Raw genomic sequence first — 12,467 nt, 5'->3', positions numbered from 1 at the left:
TACCCATGGCTGTGTGCGGGCGGCAGCTGGGTGACTGTGTGAGGGTGGCAGCCGGGTGCCTGTGTGAGGGCGGCTGCCGCCCGCACGGGCACCCGACTGCCACTCGCATACAGCACCCGGCTGCCGCTCGCACACAGCCATGGGTACCCGGCTGTCACCGCACGCAAGCACAGGTACCCGGCTGCCGACCCCACACAGCACCCGGCTGCCGCCCGCACATAGCCACGGGTACCCGGCTGCCACCGCACGCAAGCACAGGTACCCGGCCGCTTGCATGCAGCCACAGGCAGCCGGCCGCCCGATCGCCTCAGACAGGATCCCCCCAGGTACCGCTTTATAAGACGCACAAATTTTTGGGAGGAAAAGTGCGTCTTATAAAGCGAAAAATACGGTATATATTTTCTTATACATAAAATTAGAACAGTGCAGCCTGAGGATTAAAGCGCACCAAGCCTTCCCAGTCCACATTTTGACTCTACTTTATCTTCACTCTTTGCAATACAGGAATATGGAATATCCAAAGCCGAAAAGCTGGAGATTGCCAAAGGTTATTGCACCCCTCTTGTTCGGAAGATCCGCTCTGATCTGCAGAGAACTCAGGATGACGACACCGTGAATAAGCTTCATCCACTGTAAGGAGCTCCATGACTTGTGTGTTTATAGATATTTCTAGCTTGGTAATGGCTGCATGTAATTGTCCCTCAGGAATGTCTTCTATATTAATAGTGGGCAGGAGCTGTGGGCTCCATGGCGTATGGTCTGGACCCCGGCAGCTCCGATCAGCTGTGCAGATAGTACCCTAATACATAGCCGTGTTGGCAGAACTAATCTCCCCATCGTCCCCCTCTGCACACTGCATTTCAGACCACATGTTGTTGTGTGAGATTATAGTAAATCTCATTCACCCTTTGCTCTTGAAAGCTGCTGGATTTCTCAGATTTCTTTTTAAACCTTCCCACATACCGTCTGCATTACACTTCCATAAGGTTTATTTTCAGTTCTCTTCTTTCAGCATTATTGTGGTATAATGAGGCACAATGTGATGGCGCCTCCTAAAGCCTTATCAGCCTTCACAGTTCTTGTACTTAGGGTAACGTTCCTAAGATTCATGGGACAATATAAGATTCATGTATGTATATCAATGTCCAGGTCATAAATGGAGGTAGACTATGGGCACTTGGAGTCTTTTTCAGGCATATTCTTTGGAAAAACAATTGAAAACGTTTGTAAAAGCGTCCTACAAATGAACATAACAGATAGCAGTGCCAAAATGACACTAATGTACACATTAAGCTGTGTTTAACCGCTAAAGGTTACGGAAACCTTGAAGTGGGTACTCCTGTTTTGGTCAGTCTTCCACTAGGGGCCTCCACAAGTTCGACGGCAAAGCTGCCTCAGGAAAACAACTGGCCGTATATTTCTGAAGCAACTGGGAAAAGTCGGTGGCTGCATTGCGGTCTAAAGGCCTCCTTGTGCCCTTACCCTTAGGTGATGCCAGAAAAAAAAAATGGTATTGAGCAATGGTGTCAAACTTCAGGCCATACGACTCCAGACCCCACCCTGTGTTTCATACTGACACCTTGTCGTCCGTGTCGCCGACACCATTTTTAGGCCACCCCTAAGCACATTGGCCAAGTGAGCTGACGCTATCTTTGACGACACATCAACATTGAGCAAAAAGTCTTGCACATGTCTGGTCCTGTTGTATGGGCTACTCACCCTTAAAGCAATGTTTTATTGTCTTATCACCCCGTTTTTGTTGTTAGTTATTCCCGAGGAGTGATGTCTCCAGAACGCCATGTGCGCACACGGCTGTATTTCACCAGTGAAAGTCACGTGCACTCGCTGCTCTCCATTCTCCGATTTGGTTCCCTCTGTGACGTAAGTAGCATTACTTTCTGTGACTGATCTGCAGCCGCTCGAGGAGGTCGGCAAGCAGAATATTCTGGATCAGTTATGAATTGTAAAGTAAATGTATCACAGAATGAATGCCTTACTTTGTCTTTCTAGGTAAATCACGTAGTATACATTGCTATATACAGTTTATTCCCTGCCCTACATGTACAGTGGATATGTGTACCCATAGCGGGCAACCGAGAGGAAGTGCTGCCGTCAGGGCTAGCCCTGATTGAAACGGTTTTCCTTTTTAACAGCGGCATTTTAGAGGTTGAGATGGTTGGTTCTCCCTTCCATCACCCATACCTTTTCGGGTTGCAGATGCCATTGTTATGGCAGCAAGGGAGCTACTGCCATGTTTTTACGTTATGAAATTTAGGCATTATAAGAGATTGGTAACTTATTTAAAAGGACTAAAATACATAAACTTAAGAACAAAATGAAAAAAAAAAAAAAAAAAAATCTCCTCATTCCCATTTCTACAAGAAAAAAGCCCTAAAAAATGAAATTGTTTGGTATTGCCATGTGCATAATCGTCCAAACTAATAAAGTATCCATATGGTTATCCTGCACAGTGAACGATGGGATGGGGGGGAATTTAAATGATACCATGCCTTTGTTTTTTGTCTCACTTAACCCCCTACCCAAAAATCAAAACCGTTTTTTAAATATCAGAAAGGTGTATTGACCCCCAAATGGCTCTCTGCAAAAAGGACTTATACGTTGTGAAACCAAAAAAGTAATTAAGGGTGCGTGCCCACAATCAGTGTCTGCAGAAGTTTGGATGCAGTGAACTTCAGCTGCGTCCAAAACACTGTGTTGTACAGTACAAGCAAAGTGGATGGATTTCTAGAAATCCCGTGCCCACTGTGTGTGTACGGCCCACAGCAATAACTGACCTGTGGTGCGGCTTTCCGAGCCGCAGCATATCCATTCTTTGCTGCAGAGTCACAAGCGTTCTCCGTAGGGAGAACACAAGTGAGAGACCGCAGCGTCCCAAACCCTCATCGTTGGCACGGGCAGCTGCGTTCTCCTGCGGAGGAGATTTGTGGCCCCGCAGGTCAGGACCCGCCACCTCCAGGACGTAGCGGGTCCTGATCGTGGGCACGTACCCTAAATTTGATATCACCATAATAGTTCTGGCCCTTGTAACCATGTAACAATTGAACATTGTAAAAACAAAACCCAAATAAGACACAGTGCTGAATTTTTTTTATTTATTTTTTTCCCATGTCCCATTACATAATGTACAATGAATAACCTTATTCAAAACTACAACTTGTCCCGGAAAAACAGTTCAGACATCTTGATGGAAAAGTAAACTGTGATGGGTCTTGGAAGGGAGGAGGAACAAAAACCCCCGTAGATTATTGAAAAGTATGGAAATACTTGTATTGTGATTTCCACACCTCTGATAATTTGCACAAATCCTGTATTATGCATCGTGATCCATTGAAATCTGTTTTACTAGATCTATTTCCTATTAATGCTGTATGTTCCCACAGTCCAGTGATCTGTGCAGCGTCCAATAGATTCACATGTGAGGCCTAGACAGATGATCTCTGTGGGGAGGAGTCGCCATCTAGTGGTGGAAAGTAAATATTACTTATTTAATGAAAACAGTACTACACAGTATATATACTATCTGGGTAAAAGTAAGCTCTGATCAGTCATTTCCCCCAGTGGCAGCTGTAGCTGGAGTTTCATCTTGTATATGGCTGTGTACTGGGAAGCAGGGAGAGGGGGCTGTTCGGCTTGTGTGCCGCTTCACAAGGCCATCGGGAAGTGTCTCTAATTTCACTTTTCATGTATGCAAGAATATTAAAGGGATCATTTGTTGGTAGATGCTATTTTCCTTCTGTCGTGCTGTGTTCTAGGAATCGAAGGATGAGCAGTGGAAAAGGGCGATGGATTACTTGAACTTTGTAAATGAGCTGAACTACATGACGCAGATTGTGATTATGCTCTACGAAGACCCAAACAAGGTGACTCCAGATGTTTAGAATTCCAGTGAATGTGGATATAAAAAATGACAATGGGTAACTGTTCATAGTTTAAACCAGTGTAATCCAAGATTGTTAAAGGGGTTTTCTCATCCTCCCCAGGTCCAATGCAGAGCCTCTGCCACTGCTCTTGAGGTCTCCTGTCTGCAGCACTGATATCACATGGAAAGCACTGCGGCTTATACACTGAGCTCAGCGGCTCTACCAGAGTTAATGGTGCAAGCCACTCAGAACTGCTGGCATCACGGATTGTCTGCAGTGCTGTTGACATTACGTCAGTGCTGTAGACCCTAACAGACAATGGGAGATGTGGCGCAGACTCTGGGCTTGTTTCATACCTTAAAACTGCATTTAGGGGACAAATTTTGAAAAGTCACAGTTCTGAACGACACCTGATTTAGTCACTGTGGAATGCACTGAGGACATTGATTATACATGGAGGAAAGGCATTCTCATCATCCACATAAGAACATGAGCAAGCAGGCAACAGCAGGCGCCAGCGTTCATCCATAACTGCCCATCGGACGGCTCAGCTCTTACTATAGAACCAGAGATGCATTATTCAGGTCTAGACAAAATGAAGGAGCAGCAGCCAAGTGAATGTTTATCATAAGTAATGCGAATGTGAGCCCCCGCACCAAACTGTGCATGCTTTTTATGGGGGAAACCAATCTAATGTCCCCCCACCTCAAGTTGTGATGACTTGACAGATCTCCAGTAGCAATGAACAGAGGAAAAAAGTGGCTACAGATCTCCTGTGTGATGAATCTGTGTTCACTTCCTTGAAAAAAGCTCAAACGAAACTACGCGTTTTGGATTTTTCCCTCATTTCGAAATATTGATAGTGGTTACTCTCGCTTATACCAGGTCTCTACGATGGAAGGGGTTAATGTTGTTATATGAATGGAAAATGCATTGCTAACATTGAATTTAAAAACCAATGAGCTGATAAAATACCCACAACCATTCAGTATACTCTTTCTAAAGACAAATTTAACCCCTTTGGTGACAAATAATCTAAGCAAAAAATCTAGAACATTCTGTTCCTGCAAAACTCCCTAAAAAGTGAACTCCCGAGCTGTTCAATAACGGTCATTTTAATGTTGCCAGAGTCACTATGTTCGGAAATAAAATGTTGGCACACACTGATTCCTAGTCCCATAGTCCCATTTTTAACCCCTTCACGACCTTGGACGGATCTATCAGTCATGGAGCGTGTTAGGTTAAGCCCCGCCCCCTGCCGCCGGCAGGTTGCGGCTATCGGCGCACATATCAGCTGTTTTTAACAGCTGACATGTGTGCCTGCATGTTACGAGTGGAATCGTATTCCACCCGGAATATTTAACCCCTTACATCTCACTGCCAAAATCTGGCAGTGAGATCTATATGCGCGCGGCCATGATTTTTACTTACCGACGCCCCCCACCGTAAGTCACGTGCGCGACCACGTGACTTTCGGTGGTTGCCATGGTAGCACAGGGTCATGTGATGACGCCTGTAGCTATCATGACTCACTTCCTCTCAATGCCGGAATACAGCCGGCATTGAAAGTAAAGCACTGTATCTGCAGTTCTCAGCTCTGTAGCTGAGATCTGCAGAAAGATAAAAGCGATCGGATTGCTGATCACTATAGCTCCCTAGGGGGACTAGTAAAATAAAAAAAAAATAAAAAAAAAAAAATAACCCCTAAAAGTTCAAATCACCCCCCTTTCGCCTCATTGAAAATTGAAGGGTTAAAAAAATAAAAAATATACACATTTGGTATCGCCGCGTTCAGAAATGCCCGCTCTATCAAAATATAAAATCAATTAATCTGATCAGTAAACTGCGTAGCGGCAAAAAAATTCCAAACGCCAAAATTACGTTTTTTTTGTCGCCGCAAGTTTTGCGCAAAATTCAATAACAAGCGATTTAAAACGTAGCATCTGCGCAAAAATGGTACCATTAGAAACGCCAGCTCAAGACGCAAAAAATAAGCCGTTACTGAGCCATAGATCCCAAAAAATGAGAATGTTACGGGTTTTGGAAAATGGCGCAAAATGTGCGCCACTTTTTTTGGACAAACTTGTGAATTTTCTTTAACCCCTGAAATACAAGTAAACCTATACATGTTTGGTGTCTACAAACTCGCACTGACCTGAGGCATCCCACTGAATATGGGATCCAGTTTTGGACTCCACATTTTAAAAAGGACATTCAGAAGTTAGAGTCAGTTCAAAGGCAGGCAACTGGATTATTACAAGGAATGGAAGGCCTCCCATATGATGACAGGTTGAAAAAGTTAGATATGTTTAGCTTAGAAAAAAGACGTTTCAGAGGAGATCTCATTTATATGTATAAATATATGTGTGGTCAATATAAAGGAATGGCACATGACTTATTTCTTCCGAAGACAGTACTAAGGACCAGGGGGCACTCACTGCGAGTGGAAGAAAAGCGATTCCGACAGCTAAATAGGAAAGGGTTCTTTACAGTTAGAGCAGTCAGACTGTGGAATACACTACCACAAGAGGTAGTAATGGCAGATACTATAACAGCTTTCAAAAAAGGGCTGGATGATTTCCTCAGTAAACACAACATTGTTGGTTATAAATGACTTAGTGACCAAATGTAGAACTGGTGGAGGAAGGTTGAACTAGATGGACCTAGGTCTTTTTTCAACCTTAGTAACTATGTAACTGTGACACATTAGTTTTACCATATAGTGAACACTGTAAATAAAATATCCCAAAAACTATTGTACGATCACATTTTTTTTGCAATTTTTCCGCACTTGGAATTTTTTTGCCGTTTTCCAGTACACTATATGGTAAAACCTATGGTTTCATTTAAAAGTACAACTCGTCCTGCAAAAAACAAGCCCTCATATGGCAAGATTGACAGAAAAATAAAAAAGTTATGGCTCTCGGAAGAAGGGGAGCAAAAAACGGAAAGTGCCTGGGGGCTGAAGGGGTTAACACTGTATGGAATTTGTCACCGTAAGGCCTGTTTCACACGTCAGTGAAAAACAGACTTTTTCACTGACTTGTTAAAAACGCATATGTCCCTCCGTGTTCCGTGATTCACGGCAAATGTGGGTTGTCCATGTGCAATCCGTGAGACGTGATCAGTCATCCGTAATTGCACATGGAGATAAACTCACCTATCCCCGCTCCTGCTGTCCGTGGTGCTGAACTCTCCGGCTTTGCTGCATCCGCCGTTGTGTCTCTCACCTCTGCAGCTACTCTGCATAACTGAATATGTATGCCAGTAATGAGCCGGCCAGGAAGAAGCAGAGAGCAGCGGCCGAACACAGCATCGCTGGAGAAGGTGAGTTTAAAAAGATTTTCATTTTCAATGTCTGTGTGATTTTCTGGTACGTGTTTCACGGATCACACCATAGTGGTCTGTGGGACATCAGTGATGCTAGAAAAAAAAATGGACATTTCTTTATCGTTCTTTAGGGAGACCCAGACCATGGGTGTTTAGCTTCTGCCTCCGGAGGAAACACAAAGTACTACACTTAAAAGTGTAGCTCCTCCCTCTGAGCTTATACACCCCCTGGTAGCCAGTCCTAGCCAGTTTATTGCTTTGTGTCAGGAGGCATACATCCACACATGCATTCTCATCTGATTTGTTTGACTTTTGGAAAGAGTTTGAAGAAAAGCGGGTCCATGTCTGGACTCCCGGCATGTCCCTTCTCACCCCACTGTGTCGGCGGTGTTGTTAAGGTTGATTTACAAGGCTGAAGCCTTACATGCCGCTTCACCATCCTTCACCATCCCTTCTGGGCTCTGGCTTGAAGTGGGAGCCAGCACGGTCTCCATGCCTGGCAGGAGTCCGGTCTCCATCCACAGCCCCTTGAGGATTCTGTTGGACTGGAGCACTCATCCCCAGGGACATGGCCCTGCATCTCAGCAGCTAAGTACCTGAGACGTTTATGTTGGGGGTCCCGGTTCTTTATTGTAAGGGGAGAGTAGGCTGTATGTGATTGTTTTAACTTTTCCAGCGGGTTCTCTAGCTTTTGCCTGAGAACCGCGCCGATGGTGCCTGCTTGTCGGCCTCGCCGCTTAAATTTGGGCCCTGGCTTCGCCGGAGGCCTAGTTTCATTTTCCTGCCCTCGCATGTCACTCATGCAGAGGGACAGGTTCGGCCGTTCTACACAGGGGAGGGACACTCCCCACTGCTGGGGCGTCCCTCCTTCCCTGCAGGTCTCTATAGCCCTCCAGTTCCCGCTCTTTTATAGGAACGCCCTCTTCTCAGGCAGAGTTCACTCTGCTCTGGGATATTCAGCTAATTCTCTTGTTATCCGCAGGATTTTGTTGCTTCGAGAGTGGAAGGCAGATGCTTCTTCCAAGAAGTTTCTTGCTGGGCTCCCTTTTGCTGATTCACGGCTGTTTGGTGAACAGCTGGATGAAATCATTAAAGAAGCTACTGGCGGGAAGAGTACTTCCATGCCACAAACCAAGACCAGGAAACCCGCCCAGGGTAGGAATCAATCGAGGTTTCGTTCCTTTCGTTCCTCCAACTGGTCATCCTCTAAGCCTTCCACCTCGTCCGCTAACTCAGCCAAGGATCAGAAATCCAACTGGCGCCCAAAAGCGCGTCCGCAGAAGATCGCAGGAGGTTCTGCCACTAAGGCAGCCTCCTCGTGACTCTCGGCCCGCTCCAGCCACGTCCTTAGTCGGTGGCAGGCTCTCCCACTTTGGCGACGCTTGGTTAAAGCAAGTCTCCAATCAGTGGGTGAGAGACATCATATCTCACGGCTACAGGATAGAATTCTCTTCCAGCCCTCCAAACAGATTTTTTTCTCTCAACTCCCCCCTGCTCCAAGGCCTCCGCCTTCTCGCAGGCCGTGGCGTCCTTGCAGGCAAACGGAGTGATTGTCCCAGTTCCCGCTCAGGAACGGTTCAGAGGTTTTTACTCAAATCTCTTCCTAGTTCCAAAAAAGGACGGTACCTTCCGACCCATCCTGGATCTCAAGCTTCTCAACAAGCATGTCCGGGTGCGGCATTTTCGCATGGAGTCTCTGCGATCAGTCATTGCCTCTATGACCCAAGGGGAGTTCCTGGCGTCCTTCGACATCAGAGATGCCTATCTACATGTGCCAATCGCAGTGTCACATCAGCGTTGGTTACGTTTTGCGATAGGAGAGGATCATTTCCAATTCGTGGCTCTCCCCTTCGGGTTAGCCACGGCCCCTCGGGTATTCACCAAGGTCATGGCGGCAGTGATTGCGGTCCTGCACCTCCAGGGGTTAGCAGTTCTTCCTTATCTGGACGACCTTCTGGTCAAGGGTACATCCAGCGCAGACTGTCAGCGGAGTGTTTCGCTCACTCTCGCCACACTAGCCCAATTCGGGTGGATTGTCAATCTTCCCAAATCCACTCTGACTCCGACCCAGAGTCTCACGTACCTAGGGATGCAGTTCGAGACTTTGCCGGCACTTGTGAAGTTGCCCTTAGACAAACAGCTGTCACTCCGGTTGGCAGTGCGCTCTCTCCTGAGGCCCCGCCGTTATAACCTCAGGCGTCTGATGCAGGTGCTGGGTCAAATGGTGGCCTCCATGGAGGCGGTTCCCTTTGCCCAGTTCCATCTGCGTCCTCTGCAGCTGGACATTCTCCGCTGTTGGGACAAGCGGCCTTCCTCCTTACAGAGGTTAGTGGCTCTGTCGCCACGGACCAGGAGCTCTCTTCAGTGGTGGCTTCGACCCCTCTCCCTGTCCCAAGGGCGCTCCTTCCTGACTCCTTCCTGGGTGATTCTCACCACAGATGCCAGCCTATCCGGCTGGGGAGCGGTACATCTCCACCACAGAGCACAGGGCACTTGGACTCCGTCCGAGTCAGCCCTTTCAATCAATGTGCTGGAAACCAGAGCTGTGCTTCTAGCTCTCCTAGCCTTTCACCACCTGTTGGCGGGCAGGCACATTCGAGTCCAGTCAGACAACGCGACAGCGGTTGCCTACATCAATCACCAAGGCGGGACACGCAGCCGCCTGGCAATGTTGGAGGTCCAACGCATTCTTCAATGGGCGGAGGACTCCAACTCCACCATATCCGCAGTCCACATCCCTGGCGTAGAAAACTGGGAGGCAGATTATCTCAGCCGTCAATCCGTGGACGGTGGCGAGTGGTCTATGCACTCGGCAGTGTTTCAGTCAATCTGCCGCAAGTGGGGCACTCCGGACGTGGACCTAATGGCATACCGTCACAACAACAAGGTTCCGGTTTACGTGGCTCGCTCCCACGATCCTCAGGCCTTCGCCGCGGACGCTCTGGTTCAAGACTGGTCCCAGTTTCGTCTGTCCTACGTGTTTCCCCCTCTAGCTCTCTTGCCCAGAGTCCTGCACAAGATCAGAATGGAGGGCCGTCGAGTCATCCTCATTGCACCGGACTGGCCCAGGCGAGCTTGGTATCCGGACCTGCTCCAACTGTCCGTGGAGATGCCGTGGCATCTTCCGGACCGTCCAGACCTGCTCTCGCAAGGTCCGTTTTTCCGCCCGAATTCTGCGGCACTCAAATTGACAGCGTGGCTCTTGAGTCCTGGATTTTGACGGCTTCTGGTATTCCTCCTGAAGTCATCTCCACTATGACTCTGGCCCGTAAGTCTTCCTCCGTCAAGATCTATCACAGGACTTGGAAAATTTTCCTGTCCTGGTGTCGCTCTTCCGGCCATTCTCCTTGGCCATTCTCGTTGCCGACCCTTCTGTCTTTTTTACAGAACGGTCTGCAGCTAGGACTGTCCCTCAACTCTCTCAAGGGACAAGTCTCAGCTCTATCAGTGCTGTTCCAGCGGCGTCTCGCCCGGCTGGCTCAGGTCCGCACCTTCATGCAAGGTGCGTCTCACATCATTCCGCCTTGTCGGCGGCCCTTGGATCCCTGGGACCTTAATTTGGTCCTCACGGTATTGCAGAAACCCCCTTTCGAGACCCTTAGGGAGGTTTCTTTGTATCGTCTTTCTCAAAAGGTGGCCTTTCTAGTTGCCATAACTTCTCTCAGGAGAGTCTCTGATTTGGCTGCGCTCTCCTCGGAGTCACCTTTTTTGTTTTTTCACCAAGACAAGGTAGTTCTCCGTCCGACCCCGGACTTTCTTCCTAAGGTGGTCTCTCCCTTCCACCTTAACCAGGATATTTCCTTGCCTTTCTTCTGTCCGGCCCCTGTTCATCGCTTTGAGAAAGCGCTGCATACTCTAGATCTGGTGCGTGCTCTCCGGATCTATGTGTCTCGCACCGCTGCGCTTAGGCGGTGCACCTCTCTTTTTGTGCTAACCACAGGGCGGCGCAAGGGTCTCTCTGCTTCTAAGCCGACCTTGGCCCGTTGGATTAGATCGACCATTTCGGACACCTACCAGAGTACTCAGGTGCCTCCCCCGCCGGGGATCAAAGCACACTCGACCAGAGCTGTCGGTGCCTCTTGGGCTTTTAGGCACCAGGCTGCGGCTCAACAAGTCTGTCAGGCTGCCACTTGGACTAGCCTGCATACCTTTTCGAAGCACTACCAAGTGCACGCTCATGCTTCGGCAGATGCGAGCTTGGGCAGACGCATCCTTCAGGAGGCTGTCGCCCACTTGTGAAGTTAGGCTCCGCCTACTTCTTAGTTGTTTCTGTTTATTCCCACCCAGGGACAGCTTTGGAACGTCCCATGGTCTGGGTCTCCCAAAGGAACGATAAAGAAAAAGAGAATTTTGTTACTTACCGTAAATTCTTTTTCTTATAGTTCCTTATTGGGAGACCCAGCTCCCTCCCTGTTGCCTGTTGGCAATTTTCTTGTTCTGTGTGTTATCACCGGCTCTTGTCGTGGACAGAGTCTCCGGTTGTTCCGGTTCTTACTCGGTTCTACTTGTGGGTGGCTATTCTCCTTCAGCTTTTGCACTAAACTGGCTAGGACTAGCTACCAGGGGGTGTATAAGCTAACAGGGAGGAGCTACACTTTTAAGTGTAGTACTTTGTGTGTCCTCCGGAGGCAGAAGCTAAACACCCATGGTCTGGGTCTCCATGGTCTGGGTCTCCCAATACGGAACTATAAGAAAAAGAATTTACGGTAAGTAACAAAATTCTCTTTGTCTCTGTGCGGCAATCACGGACACACTTGTCCGCCGCATGGAGACACGGTCAGTTTAAAATCACTGATGTGTGCGCAGACCCATTGATTATAATGGGTCTGTGTATGTCCGTGAGTCTGGTACGTATAAAAACTAGCACATAGTACCAGAATCACTGACGTGTGAAAGAGGCCTAAAATGCAGTCCGATCTTCAGGCACCATGGTACGCCTCCTTCACATGTCCATATAGAAACAAGTACATGTGGCATGGTCTGTTTGTTAATTTTTATCACCATCTGTGTGTATATTTTAAAATCATGTGCCATCCATATTTTTCTGGTATGGCTAAAGGAAGAATGAAATTACAAAGCTTCTCCTTCAATGGTGAACTCGTACAGCATGCATATAGACCTATAGACTCGTATTGGCCCATGTAATCAGGGCTGCAGGAAAAAAAATGGATGCGTGACGGCCCCATAGGTTATAATGGGTACTCGTATCCCTGAAAAAAAGGATGCTACTCGGACATGTGAAGGGGGCCTTATAGA

General features: G+C 47.7%; 1 protein-coding gene across 19 annotated transcripts in view; it reads left to right on the top strand.

The window, feature by feature from the left end:
- Window positions 1-12,467, top strand: part of PPIP5K2 (diphosphoinositol pentakisphosphate kinase 2) — a 215,561-nt gene that overhangs the window by 133,042 nt on the left and 70,052 nt on the right. For all 19 annotated transcript variants that reach the window (XM_075325050.1, XM_075325053.1, XM_075325052.1 and 16 more), the window contains 3 exons: window positions 505-632; window positions 1,767-1,881; window positions 3,774-3,881. In XM_075325050.1, coding sequence (XP_075181165.1) covers window positions 505-632; window positions 1,767-1,881; window positions 3,774-3,881 — 351 coding nt within the window. The remainder of the gene's footprint in view (window positions 1-504; window positions 633-1,766; window positions 1,882-3,773; window positions 3,882-12,467) is intronic.

Source organism: Anomaloglossus baeobatrachus, chromosome 1, assembly GCF_048569485.1.
Source record: "Anomaloglossus baeobatrachus isolate aAnoBae1 chromosome 1, aAnoBae1.hap1, whole genome shotgun sequence".
Lineage (NCBI taxonomy): Eukaryota > Metazoa > Chordata > Amphibia > Anura > Aromobatidae > Anomaloglossus > Anomaloglossus baeobatrachus.
The sequence above is the reverse complement of the archived record's forward strand: the minus strand, read 5'-3'. Positions and strand labels throughout refer to the sequence as shown.